The sequence below is a fragment of the Scyliorhinus canicula genome, chromosome 12, assembly GCF_902713615.1.
Source record: "Scyliorhinus canicula chromosome 12, sScyCan1.1, whole genome shotgun sequence".
Lineage (NCBI taxonomy): Eukaryota > Metazoa > Chordata > Chondrichthyes > Carcharhiniformes > Scyliorhinidae > Scyliorhinus > Scyliorhinus canicula.
Window position 1 is genome coordinate 40530949 of NC_052157.1, and position 21545 is coordinate 40552493.

General features: G+C 47.2%; 1 protein-coding gene across 2 annotated transcripts in view; it reads left to right on the plus strand.

Annotated features, from left to right (window-relative positions):
* fkbp16 (FKBP prolyl isomerase 16) overlaps positions 1–21545 on the plus strand; it is a 229748-nt gene that overhangs the window by 187336 nt on the left and 20867 nt on the right. For both annotated transcript variants that reach the window (XM_038813174.1, XM_038813173.1), the window contains exon 5: positions 13045–13217. In XM_038813174.1, coding sequence (XP_038669102.1) covers positions 13045–13217 — 173 coding nt within the window. The remainder of the gene's footprint in view (positions 1–13044; positions 13218–21545) is intronic.

Genomic DNA, 21545 nt, shown 5'->3' on the forward strand with positions numbered 1-21545 from the left:
AGTGGGGGTCTCTTTTGGAGGGTCAATGCAGACTCTTTTATGGGATGTGGATGTCGCTGGCTAGAACAGCATTTATTACTCATTGGCATAGTCTGAGTTTGTAGAAGACCCTACAGTAATGCAAGCTCTATCCTTTAAATCAATGGTATTTTCTGGCTAGTTTGATGGTGTGGGCTATACCGCTGACAATAGTTTGAGTTTTTCTTGTTCCGGGCACCTTGCCTCATAAAGGATATGGAGATGGTGCAAGAGCATGAAGACCAATTAGGAGCAGGAATGGGCCGCCAACCCACCACAAGCCTCCTCTGCCATTCAATAAGATCCTGGCTGATCTGATTATAACCTCCGCTCCACGGGTGCGATTCTCCACTGCCCACGCCGGTTGGGCGAATAGCGGGAGGGCCTCCCGACATTTTTCACGCCCTCCCGCTATTCTCCCCCCCCCCCCCTCGCCTGACCCACGTCACGAATCGCCGCTCGACGTTTTTTACGGCGAGCGGCGATTCTCCGCGGCCAATAGGCTGCGCGGCCGGGCCTTTACGCCCGTTTTTTCACGGCAGCAAACACACCTGCTCGCTGCCGTCGTAAAAACGTGCGCTGGATGCCCGTTTGGGGCATCCAGAGGCCCGTTTGGGGTGGGAGCACCAACGTTGTGCTCGGGAGGGGACAGGCTCGCGATTGGTGCCCACCGATCGTTGGGCCTGCGTCCAAAAGGGACGTACTATTTCCCCTCCGCCGCCCGACAAGATCAAGCCGCCACATCTTGTCGGGTAAGCGGTGGAGAAATGCGTCAATGGTGTGATGACGTCACCCGCGCATGCGTGGGTTGGAGCTGGCCGCGCGTCATCTTGGCGCGCGGCCTTAACGACGGTCGTTAAGGCCGCGACGCCGTAATTCCCGGGGTCCCGCTCCTAGCCCCGATGTGGGGGGAGATCGGATCCCGGGAACGGGCATGAAGGCTGCCGTGAAACACGGCCGGTTTCACGGCAGCCTTTACGACTCTCCGCATTTGCGGAGAATCTCGCCCCACATTCCTGCCCACCGCCGATAACATTTCACCCCCTTGTTGACCAAGAATCTGTCTAACATTGCCTTAAAAATATTCAAAGACTCTGCTTCCACCGCATTTTTAGGAACAGAGCGCCAGAGACTCGGGACCCTCTGAGAGAAAACATTTTTCCTCAGCTCCATTTTAGATTAGTGACCCCTTATTTTTAAACAGTGACTCCTAATTCTAGATTCTCCCAGAATAAGAAACATCCTCTCCACATCCACCTTGTCAATACCACTCAGATCTTAAAGGTTTCAATCAAGCCACAGCTTCACCAGATTCACCAGAACGATACTGGGGCTAAAAGGTTAAAATTATGAGGAACAATTGAATATGGAAGATTAAGGGTTGGTCTAGTTCTGGTGTCTCGGATGTTTAAAGTGTTGATCATGTAGATAGGGGAAAAGTTTCTCTTCTGGTAGGAGAGGTTTTATCTTTGTCCATGGAATATGGACCTCGCTGGCTACGTCAGCATTTATTGCCCATCCCGAATTGCCCTTGAGAAGGTGGTGGTGAGCAGCTTGCATGAATCTCTGCAGTCCATGTAGTGAAGGTACAGCCACAGCGCTGTTAGGGAGGGAGTTCCAGGCTTTGACCCAGTGAAGGACCGGCGATATATTTCCAAGTCAGGATGGTGTGCGAAATAGAGGGCAACTTGCAGGTGGTATTGTTCCCATTCTTTTCTGGCCTTGTCCATCTAGGTTGTAAAGAGCACATTATTTGATCGTGTTGTCAAAAGAGCCTTGGCAAATTTCTGCAACACATCTGGTAGATGGTACACACTGCTGGTACTGTGCTTTGGTGGTGGAAGGAGTGAATGTTTAAGGTGCTAATGGGGTGCTAAGCAAGTGTGATGCTTTGTCCTGGATGGTGTGAAACTTCTTGAATGCTTATTGGAGCTGCATTCATCCAGGCAAATGAAGAATACTAATCACAGTCCTGACTTGTGCCTTGTAGATGGTGGACAAAATCACAAGGTGAGTTAATCACTGTAGAATTCCCAGCCACTAACCAACTCTTGAAGCCACACTATTTATACAGCTTGTCCACATGAGTTTCTAGTCAATGGTAACACCAAGAATGTTGATAGTGGGAAGATTTAGTGATAGTAATGTAATTGAATGTCAATGGAGATGGTTACATCTCTCTTGTTGGAGATGCTCATACCCAGGTGACCTGCCTGTCCCACCAGACCAAGCCAAAACCAGCACCAGTGCCACACTTACCAAGATAAGTGAAGAGAAAAGTACCCCCGAGGGACAGGGCACCCAACCGGACCACGGAAACCACTGTCATACAAAAGATACTCAAGGCCCAACCATGGAACCATCTTCACTGCGACCTGCTACAAAAATGGAGCAGTCCCTCTATTAGTTCCAATAGTAATGAAGACAGCAGATGAGAGAGCCTGTACTACGAGAAAAGACAAACTCAACCCGAAGGAAGAATCAAACAGAACCCAGTCCTTACCAGGATAACAAGAATTTTGCACTGTCCCATATAGGATAAAAGCACGGATTCTCAAAACCAAAACCAAAAGAAAAAAGGCCCAGAATTGATTGGCTTTAACTGGGAGGTCTATCCATAATCACAACGAAGGCAAACTAACCCCATCAACGCCGACCTTCCACCCTTTTCTCCCTGTTTTGCTCATCTTCTTTCTAAACGAGATGGGGTGGGGCAGGGGAGGGAAGACAACAAGGAACACTACCCGCCTATTCCACCACAAGGATTATCAAACATTATAAGGCCTAATTATATTCAGGATTTAAACTATGCACAAATCTTGCATTCAACATTCAACTCAACATGATATGAACTTTCTAAATCAGGAGAACCAATGGCACAGGTCATCGGACCCATATTACATATTTCCCTGTCAGAAAAAGACAACATCAAGCAGACAGCAACATGATCAACAGGGAGCAATGTCCAGGATAGGGACTGAGAAGCAGATCAATCCTCAGAATAAAGAATTCTTCATGGATGCACAAGGACTGGGCTCAGTGGTAAACCCCTCTTGGCCCTCCACACTCTCTCCCGTATCTGTCAGGATGGATGACAAGCCTGGCAACGGAATCTCGACAGTGCGGAGATGGGCCAGTGATCTTTCTACTGCAAGAATCTCTTTGTGCATGTAGAATCCACTAAAGCGGGGCGTGTTGATGAAGCAGGTAGAAAATAAGCAGGTTCATTTACAATATGTAAGATCTCCACTCCCCGAAGGGTCTCCCTCCCTGGCCTGCACCCAGGTTTTCATACTAGTGATCAAACCGCCTGTGAAGTTGTACCCCCACCCCCTCATTGACATGAGAGTTCGTATTCAATGGAGGTCACGGGGAATCTGATAGTCCTGATGCAGCGACCTCCAAGAGGTTTATAATAGTGCGCCTCTATCACCTGCATAATAGCCCCCCACAACTCTTGGAATTGAGACAGGACGGCCGGCACCACAGAGTCGAGATTTCCAGCCAGAACACCTTCCTTAGCAATCATCATTTGTTGATGCATGCAGCCCCAGACAGGGCAGGGGCCCACTCAGTAGCAACTATGCCACTGAAAATAGGGCCCCAGCCCAGCCCAGCCCACTCCAATCCCCACAAACAAGCAAGGATTTAAGCATTTTATCTCAACTCTTTAAGTGTAGAGACACCCGGCAAACATTTATCGGGGCATAACACAAGCCATGTGCTAAGCCAAGAAAAGAAAAGTACGAAATGTGCACTAGGATGAAGAGACAGTTTAGAAGAGCCAGAGCTCGTGAAAACACAGCCACTACCGCGCTCACATCACGTGACCCCCAGATGATAGATTTTTGTCAGGCAAGGAAATTAAGGGATATGGAGTCAAGGTAGGTAAATGGAGTTAAGATCCAGGTCAGCGGTGGTCTCACTGAATAGCAGAGCAGGTGCGAGTAACCAAATCGATTCTTTCTATTCCTGTGTTCCAATTGCACTTCATATTGGCCAATAGGTGTCAATAGTTAATGGGACATAGTATCCTGGCTGTTTGTAACTTCATTCTAATAAACAATCAAATTCTTCTCATAGTGTGGTGTGGAGAGCAGCCTTCATATCAATTTTAATTATAAAGCTGCTGACCCCCAAAAGTGGAGACATTTTATTCATGGGAAAAGCTGTTGTGTTGATTCTCCAGTCAAGCGGAGGGGGGGGAAGAGTGGGGGGGGGGAAGGGGGGGGGGGGGGGGGTGGAGAACATTGGCCAAGAGATTACGGGCTAGAAATTTCATTGCGAGTTTGTTAAATGTGGGGTTCACAATTTATGACGTACCACCGCCTGTTCAGATCTCTTTGTGTTGCACACAAAGTTCATGTGCCAACTTCACCTGAATGATCAGGGGTTTTCAAGTGGGCGATGGGACGTGGGTGTCATAGGCTGGGACAGCATTTATTGCTCATTCTTGAACTGAGTGGCTTGATAAGCTACTTCAGAGGCCCCAATGATGTGGATCTGAAGTCACAGGTAGGCCAGACTGGGTAAGGACGGCAGATTTCCTTCCCAAAAATACATACATTTTTACTAAAAAATCAACAATGGTTTACTGGTCATGGTTAAGACTTTCAGACATTTATTGAATTCAAATTTCCCCATCCACTGTGGTGGAATTTGAAGCAGGGTCTCTGGATTACTAGTACAGGGACCACAATGCTACTGCCTCCCCTTAAATCTATCCAGTCCCAGAATTGGGGGGGGGGGGGGGTGTGAGAGCAACAGCAGCTCACTAATGAAGGAGGCCCACCCTGGAGGCTGGTATAGGGTTAGGATCACCATGAGGTGAGTCACTGGGCACGGGTGATATATAGCCAAGCTAGGTTGGAAGGACAGTTCATTTGCCAGATCAGCAGAGGGCACGATTGCAGGTCAGTACTGCTTCAGAAGACTTGTGTGAGAATCTTGATGGGGTGGCATACAGGAGACTGCAGAAGGGGCATGCACACAGTATTCTGGGCACTTGTCTGGTATACCAGACAACCTCCTGACACCTGAGGAACGTGGAGGTGTCTGGCTGTAACTTGGCAGAGGGCATGGTGCGAAGATTGCCCCCTGCTCCATCTCCTTGCTGGTTCCCAGAAGCACTGAGACTGCTGTCTCCATTCCCACTACCCGTTTTCAGCCTTTGTGTGCAGAGGTCATCTATACCCAGCCATTCTTGTGAGGATGAGGCAAAGGCAAGAACTTACTAGAACACCTCCAAGAACAATTCACGGTACTTCCAGACAGTTTTGCAATAGAGAATATTCGAAATGTTAACTTACATGCATTCAGGGTGCATAGCCCTTTAAATAACTTGACCGCAGGACCTATCTTGCTGCTTCACATTTCTTTTATCAAGAGTAAATAATGCAGGCATTGCCTGGACCTGCTTTGTCCAAGTTTGAGATCAGCCAGTACAGCTGTGTAATGTTTAGATTGAACCAATTCAGCATGTGCGGGTGGACACAGAGGACACAGCTGCATGTGCCCATATCTTTAAAGTACAGCACTTGAACTGTGGCCAGCAATGTAGTCTGCCCCGAGGATGCCAGGTAGACCTACCTTTGTAGCGCAGTTAAGATCGGCGCTATGCATATGAAATTTGCCTCCCACCCCATCGCGCACACAAATATCTGCAGCCCCCTGATTTATCCAATTCAAAATTAATGGACACAAAATCAGGGGGTTGTGGACACGAGATTATCCAACCCACAGTTTCTGTGAATGCCAACACTGACCAGGCTGTCGGCATCTTTGCATTTTGCCTGACAAATACTTTGAACAGAAAATCAGCCCCTTGAACATTTTGTTCTCTGTACCATTGTGCTTAGCTGCCAAACATCAGCATGTAGGAAGCAACGACAGGACAGTCAATCATGAGTAGCAGTTGTTGAAAGAACTCAACTTCTGCCTTGAACTTTGCAACTATGTTGAACCCTGTTAACTAGCCTAACAACCTCTCTGAGGCATTTATATTTTCAATGGCCTGTCGCCCATTATATGCAACTGAAGTATCTAACCTGTGCTGCTGCTGCAGACAGACTCTGAGATTGTTCGGAATCTTTATTATGAATACAAATGAACAATGAGGCCCAGTGAAAATCTAGTGCGTATGGTGGGCTTGCCTTCAATGCTAGCTTTTATTCTGTGCCAAAGCTCATGCTAATGAAGCGTGGGCCTTCCACAACTGGCTACAACTGGGAAATAAACTTGCCAGGATTCACTATTGACTTTCCCAGTTATTAGCCTTGGCTTATCCTGGATACACAAGACTGTTGTGTTATTCTAATGACATAATTGCTTGAACGTATTTACTTTATAAGACACAAGGCACCAATTGCTGATCAGTAATTGGGTAACTACGTTGGGTGTTCACTTTTTTAAGATTTGGCACATGAGAACAATTATACTGAGGTATAAAGATGAAGACGTCAGAGCTGTGTATGCCTGCGTGCTCTGTTCAAAACAAAAGTGAAACCAAGAGTGAATCGCATGACACAATTTTTTTCGAGTGATGTCATGCTGCTAGCCCTTGTGATGAATGTTGAAAATTTATATATATATCTGTTACAGTATTTTTAAAAATTTTGCCTTAAGGTACGGGCAGATTTTCTGTCTGTAAAAGGGGCAATTAAGATGCTGTAAAAGTGAGACCATCATTCATTCCAACCATGTATGTGTTTATAAAGAGAAGCCTAATGAACTTTTGTTTATAGAAAGAAGATTTCCTGGAGAGCAAGTAATTTGACATATTGGGCGAGATCTACCAGCCTTGTCACACTCTCGCTTGAGTGCGACATGGCCGTTATAGATCGCGGGAGAGGTCAGAATCGGGAACCGCGCTGGGTGCCGATCAGTTTGTGAATTAGCAACCCGCTCCCGTTGGTGAGGATCCCACCGTGACGAGGTGAAAAACCAATAATCACCAGTTAAGGCCAATCTCCACACCATTAATGGGAATGACCCACTATCTAACAGCCTCCCGTGATCGAACCGCCTCAGCGCCCGTGGCTCCACCATGCCACCCATTGTCTGTACCCATAATGAGGGCAGCTGTGGCTATTGCCTATCTGTCCCACTAACCACCCATGACTCCCACTGAACGTGGCGGCCTCCGGGCACACAGCTGAAGGCCATTGCTAATAGGGAATTGGCAACTGTAATATGAGCACTTCACAGCCCCCAAGTGAAATTCCTGTTGGTACACTTTCCATGGCACAGGTGAGAGTTACTGCCCGCATCCCAACCAGACGGTGAAACCTGGACACTGTGCCTGAACACCGGAGGCTTCAACACCAAGGAGGCGGAATACAACATCCAAACATCCAAAACCTGGGCCTCAGCACTGGGGACATGCCCGCAACCAGGGGACGGCATGGTGGCACAATGTTTAGCACCGCTGCCTCACAGCTCCAGGGACCCGGGTTCAATTCCGGCCTTGGGTTACTGTCTGTGCAAAATTTGCACTTTCCTTCCTTGTCTGCATGGGTTTCCTCCTGGTGCTCCGGTTTCTTCCCACAATCCAAAGATGTGCAGGTTAGCTGGATTAGCCATGCTTAATTTCACCTTTGTGTCCAAAAGGTTAGGTGGGGTTACTGGGTTACGGGGATGGGGTGGAGATGTGGGCTTAAGTAGGATGCTCTTTCCAAGGGCTAGTGCGGACTCGATGGGCCAAATGGCCTCCTTCTGCACTGTAAATTCTATGATTCAACCAGAGGGTGGGGGACATTTAGCTTTTTTGCAGCACTCTGTGTTGGTCCTGTGGGTCACTCTCCCTACACTGGCAGCCACTGCCAGTTCCTCCCTTCAGGAGGCGCTGGCTGCCCTGTGGCTGACCTGCCGAGTGCCTCGGGGGAACAGTTGTGACTCCACTGCATCCAGCACTCGGGCCAGGTCGGCATTCCCGAATATTGGAGCCAGTCGCCTTGGTGGCAGGAATGCATGTTATGTGGGATTATCTCTGCAGGATGGGTTTAAATGCTGCTCCCCCTCCTTAGTGGGGGGGCTGTCGAGTGCGGTCCCGCGAGTCAGCCGGGGGACAGTCATTTGCAGCATGAAGCCTGTGGGACCTCATTAAATGGACTAATTAATGTTTGATACTGGTGACGGCCTTGCTGGTTTGACCGTCTGGAAGCCTGCAACAGTTCCTACTCGCTACCACACCGAGAAACGTTTCCGTTAAATTGGGCCCATTGTGTTTAGAATTAAGTAAGCAGGTCAGGGGATCTGAGTAGGATAAAGGTGATGTAATTAATGAGAAGAGCCAGGTCTTTAGCAGGCAGCTTAGATTTTAGTTTTTCAAGGAGCTTGAAGCTGAGCTGGAACTTTTGCCAAAGACTGTTAAGCAGTGGTCTCCCAAAGACAGCAAGACTTGCAGCTGGTGTCTGAAAGGGTTTCTCTCTCTCTCCAAGCAGTCTTTCCAAGAAACCCCTATCCAGAGGAGAACAAGTATCCCTGTCCTTGTTAACTCTATTTATAAGTGGCTTTTGACCTGTGATGGGCTTTGCTTGATTGGAGATAGAGAAGCTATAAGTTAAGACCATAAGACCATAAGACATAGGAGTGGAAGTAAGGCCATTCGGCCCATCGAGTCCACTCCACCATTCAATCATGGTTGATTTCAACTCCAGTTAGTCGTAAAAAGTGTTTCCTTTTATTGTTCAGAATTGTTTAACTGTTAATTGCAAGCTATTTAATGTGATGTTATTGTAGTTTAATTCTACGTTAACAATAAAGTTTGTTTCAATATAACATATCTCTATTTGTCAGTGGAATTACTCCTGGAGCAAAGTACCCATTCCTCACAGTTTTACAATTTTTAAAAAGATGTTGGAGTTCTTGTCCGGTATCCAAACAAATGTTGGGCTTCCGGTTGGGAATCGTAACATCCTTAAAGGTAAATTACAACAAAGACTTATGGATCGTTAGCTCTCAGCCCTTGCTGAAAGCTCAATACTGAAAGCTGTTTTGTGGCATGGTGGTGCAGTGGTTAGCACTACTGCCTCGGCGCAGAGGACCCAGGTTCGATCCCGGCCCCGGGTCATGTTCCATGTTTAATTTGCACATTCTCCCCGTGTCTGCGTGGGTCTCACCCCCACACCGAAAGATGTATAGGTAAGGTGGATTGGCCACACCAAATTGGCCCTTAATTGGAAAAGAATAATTGTGTATTCTAAGTTTATGAAAAAAATGCTGAAAGATGTTAGTAATCCTGAGGGCAGTTAATCACTCAGTTACTCCAGAATTGACAACTCTATTGCTAGTTTCATTTTATTTCGTAAAATCCCTACAGTGCAGAAGGAAGCCATTTGGCACATCGACCCTCTAAAAGAGTACTCCACCCAAGCCCACTTCCCTGCCCTATTCCTATAACCCTTTCACCTATCCTACACATCCCTGGTCACTGAGTGACAATTTAGCATGGCCAATCCACCTAACCTGCACATCTTTGGACTGTGGGTGGAAACCGGAGCACCCGGAGTAAACCCACACAGACCTGGGGAGAAAGTGCAAACTCCACACAGTCACCGAGGCCGGAATTGAACCCAGGTCCCTGGCGCTGTGAGGCAGCAGTGCTAACCACTGTGCACCGTACTGCCCGGTGAGGGTAATTGCAGTCTACACATTTGAAGAAAAGTAAGGAACCTGCTAAAGGAATGAGATTGAACTAGATAGGGAAGAGGTTGAATGAGTTCTGGGAACGATAAGTAACCTTAGCGCTCATTGGAGCAATATTGCAGAACAAGAATTGTTAAAAACCATGACAATGCAGCACTTGCTCTGTGCTGGGCACTCTACATTGTGCCAAAGTGTTGGTCTTGAGTACATTTTTAAGTCCTGCAATGACGCTTGAAACCAAAACCATCTAACTGAAAAGTGAGTGTGCCCGACTATGCCAAGGACACACTTGGAGCTGAATTTTCCTGGCCCTGTTGATGTGGAGCCAGGAAAATAGGGAGGAGCCACATCGGGCCAGCTACTTAATGCATTCCCCGCCTCCGGGAGACTTTCCCAGGGGTGAGCTTCGAACTGGGACGGCTGCCTGCACCACGGAGGTACGCAGCCAATTAAGGACCCACTTAGGGGCAGTATTGCACCTGTGCTGGTGTTCTTTGGACTTCAGAGGATCCCCCACCATGTGTAGAGGCCACCAGCTCCACTGAGGAGGCCTCCCAGGATCAATATGTGGTATTGTGTGAAGCAAATAATGGCATGATGGGAAAAGTAGTCACGTTTTCTTGGTACAAGTGAATTTAAACTGATTTTCATATAACCTAAGGCACAGAATACACAAAGACAGCATGTCCTGAGAACTGGGTGACTCTGAGAGTCTAGATAAGGCTTGTTTGTCATGAACCTAGAAGCAGTCTCAATACATAACAAGCTGAACAACTGTCTCTTCCTGTTCGTAAACAAATTTGTCCCTTTCTTAAAACAAAGACAAGATAATGATATGAAACTCCAGTCCCCTAAAGGTCAGCAAGGTGACGCCATTGTAACGATTATTACTTATGTTTTACTTTCGATCAAATTCCTGACCAAGTTGTATTCATGTTATCTTGATTCTATAATGTATAAGAATCGCCTTCTTTTTCTGTAATATCGCAGACTTGGGACGGACTCAGCAGTTTGTAATTGACTGCCTTCCGACTTCAAGTTTCTGCCATTTCTGCTAGCAGTTCTAATTAGTGAATAACGTTCAGCTTTGCTTACCTAATGAATACTGTTTGAATTTCTCTATCACAGTCAAGAAGCGGGGAAAATATGTCCGGCACTGGAGGAGTTCTGGAAGGGGGTGGCAGGGACGGTGTCGAGAGTGGTGGGGTCCAGGGTCAAGCCAGGATGGGGACTTGCGATCTTCGGGGTTGGGGTGGAGCCGGGGGTACAGGAGGCGAGGGAGGCTGGAATATTAGCCTTTGCGTCCTTGGTGGCTCGGAGGAGGATCTTGATTCAGTGGAGGGACGCAAGGCCTCCAAGTGTTAACACCTGGTTAAACGACATGGCAAACTTCATCCAATTGGAAAGAATCAAATTCGCCCTGAGAGGGTCGGTGCAGGGGTTTTTCAGGCGATGGCAACCCTTTCTGGACCTCTTAGATCAGAGATAGAAACTGAGGTCGTGACAGCAGCAACCCGGGAGGGGAGGGGAGGGAGGGAGGGAGGGGGGGGGAAGGGGGGATAACAACGAAGGAAACACGGTATCGGTGGTGTCACGGGCAAGGCCTGCCCGAGGACACTGCCAGAAACGACAAGATGGTCTGGCGGCCGGTTCGTCGGCGGGGGGGGGGAGGCGGGGGGGGGGGGGGCGCGGGTAGGGGGTGGGGGGGATTCTTGTTAAGTAGAGGGGTTTGACATTGTTTTGATATAATTCAAATGTAGGGGGGGTTAAAATGTTTGTACTCTGAAAAATTTCTTCAATAAAAAGTATTTTAAAAAAAAAAAGAAGCGGGGAAAATATTGAATATGACAAATAGGGGCAAAACTCCATGCCCCAAAGACAGATGGCTCTACGACTTCAGGCCCCTTCATTTAATTATTTCAATGCAGCCGAATGAGGGCACCTCGATTTTGGGGTGTTCTCACACCTGGCTGTCTGCCCCAGCAGTGCCCTCCTCTCCTAATGGGGCATGACATCACTGTGGGCCCTCGGGTTGGACCCCCGGATCTGGGAGCCAATCAGTATATACTGTTCAGAGGTTTGTACCGGAGGGTGTACTGATGACATGGATGAGCTCCGGAACCCCATATGGGGTCTTGACTCTCACTGGAAATTCAGACCTTGATTTTAGAGAGCCCTTCAGAAAGAGTGATCAATACCTGGAATCGTCTCCAGGTAAAAAAATGCAGAATCATTCAAAACAGACATCCCTTCGTACCCTTCCCTCCCTCCATCATTGTAGCCTCCTCCAAACTTATCACATCCACCCACCAAATGCATTTACTCTGACCTCGCCCCACCAGAGGAAACTTGCCTTCCATTACCTCAGCCCCATGCTCTGCAATTCCCATCACAAATCCATCCGCCTCTCCCTCCCTTTTTTAAAACAATCTTTAAAACTTATCTCTTTGACTCCCCACCCCCGCCTGCCCTCGCCCGCTCCAAATCTCCTTTGCCTCAGCAAACATTTTTTAAACATCTCAGTGTAATGCCTCAATGGGTTTTTCCCAAGCTAAAGGAGTTATGTAAATGCCAGTTGTTGTTGTTATCTTTGAAATGAAACGAGTTGGCAGAAATATTTTAAGACTATTTTTTTTTAAATAAATTTAGATTACCCAATTATTTTTTCCAATTAAGGGGCAATTTAGCGTGAACAATCCACCTACTCTGCACATTTTTGGGTTGTGGGGGCGAAACCCACGCAGACACGGGGAGAATGTGCAAACTCCACACGGACAGTGACCCAGAGCCGGGATCGAACCTGGGACCTCAGCGCCGTGAGGCGGTTGTGCTAACCACTAGGCCACCGTGCTGCCCTTTAAGGCTATTTTTAAGATACTTTAACCATGACGAATATTTTCCGTTCCCATCCTTTTGCAGGATGTTCAGTGGGGGAGTCAAAGCTGAATGAATGGTATACCGGGCATACAAATGTAATTTAATTCCATTTTCAAGTCACACATTCTGTCCTTATTTTTAGTGTGATGGGTCGATTTTATTTAGATTCAGGTAGTGTAACTTACAGCAGTTTGGAGAGTTGGTCTCACTGAGGTATAAGCTGAGGAGCTGAGGGATGCCAAATGGAGACCCAAAGCACCTCTCTGAAAGTTGGTTGTAATTACAGCGTGACAAGTTTACATAGGAACTTTCCATTATAAATGTTGCCATTGGGAAAATGTGACACAAAAATGTGACAGAAATAATAGAAAGTACAATTTGATAGAGATCAAAGATGTGTCGATGGAGTCCCGGTCAGTTTCACTATGACACTATTTCAAGTTCACTATTTTTAGTTCACTGTGTTGCTGTTATTCTAATGCCTTTGTTTGTTTCAAATTGCAGTTAATCCCAGTGTTCAGGAAGCAGAAGAACTGCAGGAAGATGGGCTGAAATGTCTCAACAATTTGGCAGCCGCCCAGCTGAAGTTGGACCTCCATGAAGAGGTGATTGCTTCCAGTAACGCTGTCCTGCAACTGGACCCCAATAACGTGAAAGCTTTATTCAGGAAAGGAAAAGTTGAGTATTCCGTATCCCCAATCATAATTCGCCGACAGCTTGAATATTCTCCGCACAAGTTTCACTATTTGTACAAAGCCCTTCTGTCTCCTCAGCTAATGGAAATGTTAACCCATTTGTTTTAAATAATCATCCCTCCACTAGACATTGAATCATCGAATGGTTACAGCAGAGCAGGCCATTCAGCCCATTGTGCTGTCTGTAATATCTACTCAGCCAGTCCCACACCCCCACCTTTTCTCCGTAGCCCGGCACTGGAGCACTGTTGTTTCATAGCGCCAGGGTCCCGGGTTCGATACCCACTTGGATTACTGTCTGTGCGACATCTGCTTGTTCTTCCTGTGTCTGCGTGGGTTTCTTCCGGGCGCTCCGGTTTCCTCCCACGGGTCTCGGAAGACGTGCTTGTTAGATGAATTGAACATTCTAAATTCTCCCTCCATGTACCCGAACAAACGCCAGAGCGTGGTGACTAGGGGTTTTTTCACAGTAACTTCATTACGGTGTTAACATAAGCCTACTTGTGACACTAATAAAGATTGTTATTATTATTAATAAAAAGAAAAGAGCCAACACATTAACTGTTCACACATTAATATTCACCCAGTCTTACTTCAAGCCCTTTGTGTTACTTCAAGTGTTAAAAATGAACCAATGTTTGAGAGCAAATACAGAATCTAGATTCACTTCAGTTTTGGAGACACTACCTAATCCCCACCTAAACGAATGGGGAGTCATGTAGTGGAGATATTATGTCACACAACTTTAGTTGATTCCTTGTACCTGTAAAATAATTTAGAACAATATCCCCAGGTACGGCAACTAAGTGGGATTTTTCTTTTCACCACTTAAATGTTCCATGTTTGGAGATCAATTGACCATGTTTACCAAGGACATTTAGTGATGTGTAAGGCAAACTAGAATATGGTGGAGTAGAGATTTTGTTGCTGCGTTCTACTGGCGTAAAATGTGTGGAACAATTAAAGTCCAATATCAGCCACCAACATCCTGCATCCCAAGGATGTCTGAAAAATGTTTGGCTGTCTAAAATTGGGTTGAGCCATTTTTCAACAGTCCCTATAGTGGCCATCTGAGTAGGTGTTATGTTCCTTAAAAATGTAAATAAGGGGTTTGATGCCTGCTTCAGGTCCCCTCACAAAACCTGACATTGGGCTTACCCTGTTTAGGATTCCTCAGTGGCCTTTGTGGCTTAAGCAACATTCGGCAACTGAACATAGATTTCAGAATAAAAATGTGGCCCATTGCTACTGTGCTAACCTCCGACCTCCCTCTCTGACCTCCCTCTCTGACCTCCAGGAAGGCAGGCAGCCAATTTGATAGAGAGTGAGCTGCCTCTCGAGCACCCCCCCTTCAGATTATTTAGATGAGGCCCGAGGCCCAATATCAGGTCAGCCTCCAGATTCCTGGTTTGCACGAGTGTTAAAATGTGTGCATTACATGGCTACAAAATTATTGCGATGATAATGATAAATTGTTGCATGAAGCTTTCTGCTTTGAGTATTAAAAACCTTTCTCAATTCTCTCTCAAAGATCTGGCCACTTGCAAACATCAGGGCTGCAAATCTTTGGGATTTGAGAGTGCCCTCTTTGTAAGATGTCAAGAGCAACGGTGTTGAATAGGAAGGATGTCTGCTGGTCGTTTTAGTGGGGCTGTCATCATGGAAAACAACTTAATGAATCTTCTTTATTTTAAATTTACTTGGTTTCCCAAACACACTTTGAAATATCAAATTACATTGCTCTCCGTGGACCACATTGTAACAAAATAATCCACCCCACGTCCCCCTGACTCAAAATAGCTGTGACAGGAAAGGAGTGAATTAGATGCTAAATGTCCTTAATTCTGATGGAAAACCAATTCAAATGTAAAAGCTTTCCACATCTTTATGCTGTACTGATGGTTTTGTCTGAATTTGAGAAAACAAGTGTGTTTATATTTTCAGATGTTTACCTTTCCTTCCAGCCCCCTTCAGCCTGTTCTATAATTTGCCTTCCAAAGATGTAAAACCCTCTCAGCTTTAAGCACAGGATGCTTAAAATTGAATGCTAATAAGCAACTTGCCGTGGGGTTGGTGAGTTTACCAATGTTTTCCAGGATTTCGAACCAAGTATCGTGCTGCACCCGAAATACCAGTGTGCAGCGGAGAGCACACTTGCCCCAAATACAAGGGGCTCTCTGTCCCCTCCCAGGGAACATATTAAAGAATGTTGGATTCTGACAGATACCTCCAACACATTCTTCCAAAATCCTTGCACAATAACAGTCAATGTAATGCCTTGTCTTCAAGCTTAAATTGGACAGGACAGATGTGCCTGTCCTATAAAGTGCACATTAGCCTACATATTAACCATTCATAATTCTCTGTTGCCTGGAGCCCAGTTGCCATGTGGATTTGCTGCCAGGGTGCATCAGTTTAGAAAGACATATGGTTAGGAGGCTGATTGCAGTTTATTGAGCTGTTTATCCCTCAATCTCGGTTTCTTATCTTTCACTTATACGAGCCCTTGGACAAATTGATTTGTTTTTGATGAGTTGCTTTCCTTCTGTGTTAATCAGAAACAGATGCTGCCTAGGTTCCGAGCTAACTGGGTTGACAGTTCTTTAATAATTTACAGATTTGCATCCATAGCTGTCTGATATTAAAAAGGGCACCATCGACCCTGCAAAGTTGCCCGAAGGAGTTTTGAGTTCCAATAAGCACAGCACACAAATGACGTTCATCCATGACGCGACTTGATTTATTTTAGAGAAAGGTCACAACTTCGACTACATTTGATGGCATGGTGATCTGCAACAGCAAACAACAGAGTTCTTCCAAGAAGTGAATGACTTCCGGTGCGATCTACCAGACGCGTCCTGCCAGAATCGGAGAGCGACGCAGCCGGTAAATCCCGGGGGAGACCTCCTCCATGATTCCCAACAGCCCTTACGCCTCGCAAGATCTAACCAAATCTCTATGAGACGTCATGATCTGGGACCCTCCCACTGTGGGCGGGACCCAGCCTCGCACCGCAAAGTGAGTTTAAAAACCCACTTAGACGCGCTGACTCCGGATTGACCGGCCACCAGGCATCTACCAGCCTTGACGAGGATACCCCAGTCAAGAGCCGTTCAGTACTGGTCCTCACAAACGGCGACCAAGCGGTATGGTACCTTGGGTGGTCGGCTTCTGGGCATGATGGCACCCTGGCGCCATTCAGGCACCTTTGTATTGCCAGCCTGACACCCTGGCAGTGCCACCTGGGCATCCTGGCAGTACCACCTGGTCTTTAGACCATGCTGGCAGTGGCACTGCCAGGATGCCAGGTTGGCAATGCCAAGATGACATTGTGCCTGTGCTGGGCATTGGGCCCGGACGTGCCCTTTCATTATGTGGTGGGGTGTGGTAGGGGCTCAAGAACGCCCAACAGGTGAGTTGGGGTGTTGAGGGGAGAGGGGTGTTGAGGAGTCACGTCAGCGTGTCGACAGATTGGGAGACCATTTAAAAATGGCATCCCGATCTCTTCCTGCAGTGAAGAACTCAGCTCATCGGAGCTCTTCAGTGCAGGAAAGTACGATAAGTGCAGCCTCAGGAGGCGTTCCTGGCGCTTCTCTGTTTTGTTTTTGTTACGTTGCGCCCTTCATTTCTTTCCCCAAAGTGATGCTTGTTTCCCTTCCACCTTTATGACCGTGAACATGGGTCAGACAAAAATTACCATGAGGAATACCATTCAGCCCATCTTAGTGCAACCAAGCTGAGTTACCCTATGATATTCCACTCCCATTGTTACTTTAATGATTCCAAAATTTCCTTCCCCACTATGGACATCCAATCCAAGTGTTGATCACTCCTTGTCTAAATACTTTGGATATCAGTCCTAAATTTGGCTTTTACTGGTTAACACATGTATCGCCATATCCAATACTTGCAATTTAATATACAGTTTGCATTTGCCCTTTTTAAAATTGTGTTTACTCTCGGAACATTAGGAATAGGAGTATTCCATTCAGCTTCTTGAGTCTGTTCAGCAATACAAATAGAACATGGCTGATCTGTATCTCTACCCCATTTCTGCCATTGCAACATATCCCTTATTACCCTTACTTGACAAAAGTCTATTGAACTAGGGACTGGATTTTCATCCTTGAGGTGGGTAGCAAGAGTCGGGAAAATTCCTTGCTCTGCCTGCCAGCCTTGGGAGAAAGTGCCTGTGGGATCTTCATTGTCGGCGTTGGGGGGTGGGGGCAGGCTCGGGCTACAGTCGGGCCAGTCAACCCAGGAATCATAGAATCATAGAATTTACAGTGCAGAAGGAGGCCATTTGGCCCATTGAGTCTGCACCGGCTCTTGGAAAGAACACCCTACCTAAGCCGACACCTTCACCCTTTCCCGCAACCCAGCAACCCCATCTAACCTAAGGGCAATTTAGCATGGCCAATCCACCAAACCTGCACATATTTGGACTGTGGGAGGAAACCGGAGCACCTGGAGGAAACCCACGCAGACACGGGGAGAACGTGCAGACTCCGGACAGACAGTGACACAAGCGGGAATCAAACCTGGGACCCTGGCGCTGTGAAGTCATAGTGCTAACCACTATGCTACCGTGCTGCCCCCGCCTCGGCACGAAGGAAGAGGCTTGGAGGCAGCCAGAGGGGCTGTTGAGTATGGAGGTGGGCTATTTAAAAGGCCCAGTTAAAAATAAAAAACAAAATGCCCCCCAGCCCTCATCCCTCCCATCCAAACACTTAATCCACCATGCCCCATCCATGGCATCTCATGAACCCCACATCCAACCCCTATGGTGCCACCTATGCCAAGCTCAGTCCTTCCAACCAACCCCCTCAAGCCTCCCCGGCCCCTTATGCCTGCTATGCATAGCTATGGCATTTCCATGCCTACTGAACCATAATACACTGGCGACAACTAATGAGCCCTGTAATGACAGTGGGATGTGTAAAAAAAGGCTTTTAATAAAGTAATTCAGTCATAACTTCTTCCTATGTCGAGAAAAGGTCATTTCAGTACAAACTAATATAGGTTTCTATCATCAAAACCATTATAAATATAAATGACAAAAAAACCCATAAACTCTTGAAACCACTTAAAGCTGTGTAAACAAACGTTCTCAAATTGTGACCGTGTATAGCGGGTCCATAATTTGGCATGGGGGCATGAGTGGGTGAGTGGAAGGACACAGCTTGGCATAGGGGATTGGGCAGGACCTTTTGAATTTACCTTTTCAAAGGTTCCCTCATAAAGTCTAGGGTGCCTGGTTCCTCTAAGGGGCTCTGAGTCACGACTCTTTGCAAACCTGTCCTGACCCCATGAAACTCAAGGAGGCGTAGGGCATGCCTTTCTCTGCCACAGAGCCAGCCGGGTTGGGAGAGACGAATGCTGGCTTTTGAGAGGAATCAGACCAGGGTTGGGATTCTGTAATATCGCGGGCAAGTGTTGACGCCGGCGTCAAAACTGGCGCAAGCGACACCGGCGCCAACGAGTCTCCAGGCCCAGTAATTCTCCTGTTCTTCGGAGGCTAGAATGGCGCCGGAGTGCTGTGTGCTGCTCCGGCGCTGAAAGTCTGGCCAGTGCATGTGCACGACGCCGGCGCGGGTCCGCACATGCACACGACGGTCGTCTTCACTCCGGTGCATGCGTGGTTGCCATCTCTGCACCGGCCACTACGCAACATGGCGAAGCCCTACAGGGGCCCGGCGCAGAGGAATATAGGCCCCTCCGGAATGAGCACGCCCGCCGATTGGTATCCCCCCATCGCGGACCTAGCCACCATGGAGTCCCCCCCCAGAGTCGGATCCCCCCCCCCCCCCACCAGGACGGCCCCACAGCCAGAACGCCAAGGTCCCGCCGGGTGCGACCATATGTAAACCATGCGGTAGGACTCGGCGGAACGTAGTGGGCACTCAGCCCGTTGAGCACGGAGAATCGCTTTCAATAGCTCCCGACCGGCACCACGGGGGCGCGATTCTCCGACCCGGCGCGGGGCTCGGAGAATCCCGGCCCACATCCTTTAAATCCACTCCCAAAAATCAGACAACCCGGGAATGAGGTTGGGAGTCGTGGAGTCAGAACTCGCCCATCATTTTTAAAGGGCTCCCAAATCATCCCAATTTAGTGAAAATCCAGGCCTCAGTTTCAATTCTCAGCCGCCACTGAGGTTTCCAGGGAGAGAGGGACTTCCACTGCCCTATGTGTGACGATCTGCTCAGTCATCAACAGCCTAACTCTTAACTTTGTGATTGAAAAATATTTCTCTAACCTCACTGCCCAGTTGCATAAAAAATGTTTCTCTTGCTTCATGTCTTAACTTTCTTACATTTCATCTTCCATCTGTGTCTTCGCAATCCATGTCCTCCCATCACTAGAAACAAGAGTCAATTCAGTCCGTCCAATCCCTTTGTGATATTAAACACTTCTTTTTCAGATCACTCCATAACATTCTCCATTCAAACAAAAACAACCCAAATTCGTCATGTCTTCCTTCGCATCTGAATTTCCTCATAGCAGGCAGCATCTTAGTGAATGCTTCTTGTAGAATGTCCAAAACCACAACATCCTTCCTATGGCTTGCAACACTCCAACTGTCATCTTAGATTCATCGTACAACATGAGTTTTACATTTTGTACTTTCTGTCGAGGAATAAGGCCGTACGACGTAGGAGCAGAAGTAGGCCATTCGGCCCATCGAGGCTGTTCCACCATTCAATGCGATTGCGACTGATCTGATACGATAATCCTGAACTCCACATTCCCGCCTCAATAAGCGGTTTTATGGTTTCATCCATTTGAGGTACTTTTTTCAGTGTTTTGCAAAACTGATCATCAAATCCCTCTGCTCTTCCACGTCAACCAACCTGAACCATTTCATGCAAAATGATTTCCATATTTTTGATCAAAATGTAACACCTCACACTTAGTGGCATTGAAGTTCTTCTGTCACATTTTTGCCAATTTCATTATTTTGTTAGCGTTCCCTTCGAGATTACTTTGGTTCTCAGCATTATTGCTGAGGCATCCTCCATTGGTATCATCTATAAACATAGGGATGCCTTCCTCTAACTCTCTACCAAAATCAGCAATGCATTCGGTAAACAGCTGCATTGCTAAAACAGTACTCTATAAGTTTCCACTCTCAATCTGCTGCCATTCCAAGAAAAGCCTTCAACTCCTACTCTCTGTTGCTGCTCTTCTGAAGATGCCATACTAATTTGCCAGCCTTGCCCAATTTCAAACCTCTTAATCTTCTCAAATATTCTCCTGTGTGCTACCATATCATAGTTTTCTGAAAGTGAATATCATCCAATGCAATCCTCTCACCGTCCACCTTAACTGCCAATTCTTCACAAAGAATTGTGAAGAAAAGAATTGAGAAAATGGGAACCATGATCTCAGACAGCAGGGTGGCACAGAGGTAGCACTGCTACCTCACAGCGCCAGGGGCTGGGTTAAATTCCGACCGTGGGTGACTGTGTGGAGTTTACACATTCTCCTCGTCTCTGCGTGGGTTTCCTCTGGCTGCTTCATTTCCTCCCACAGTCCAAAGATGTGTGGGTTAGGTGGATTGGCCATGCCCCTTTGTGTCCAAAGATGTGCAGGTTAGGTTACGGTGATAGGGTGGGGTGGATGGTGCTGTGGATCTGGGTATAGTGCTCTTTCAGAGGGTCAGTGCAGACTCGATAGGGCAAATGGCCTCCTTCTGCACTGTGGGGATTCTATGGAACTCCGGGGACGGGATTCTCCGGTCACCCAGCCATGTGTTTCTAGGAGGTGCCATTGGCTAGCGGTGAGAATCTCTCTTCCCACTGCTTGTCAATCGGATTTTGCATTGAAGCCATTCCAAGCCACCAGGAAACCCATGGATGTGCGCTGCCAGTGTGAAAAGTGAATCCCAACGGTCAGAGAATTCCAGTCCATTATTTTAGTCAAACGCAGTCTTCCTTTCTGTACAGTAAGGGGTCTTATAGCTTATAGCTACGTTCCGCATGCATGAGTGCAGCCTCAACCGGGATCTTGGATTCATGTCGCATTACATTCACCGCCCACCATCTGGCCTGGACTTGCAAAATCCTACCAACTGTCCTGGCTTGAGGCAATTCACACCTCTTTAACCTGGGATTACTCCCTATCTCTGGATCTGTAATGATTTGATTACCCACAAATGCTCGCATTCCAAGCATTGTCTGGCATCTCTGACTTTGTCTATATAAATGTTTCTGGAACATACCTCTCCATTCACCTGAGGAAGGAGCAGTGCTCCGAAAGCTCGTGTTTGAAACAAAGCTGTCGGGCTTTAACTTGGTGTTGTAAGAC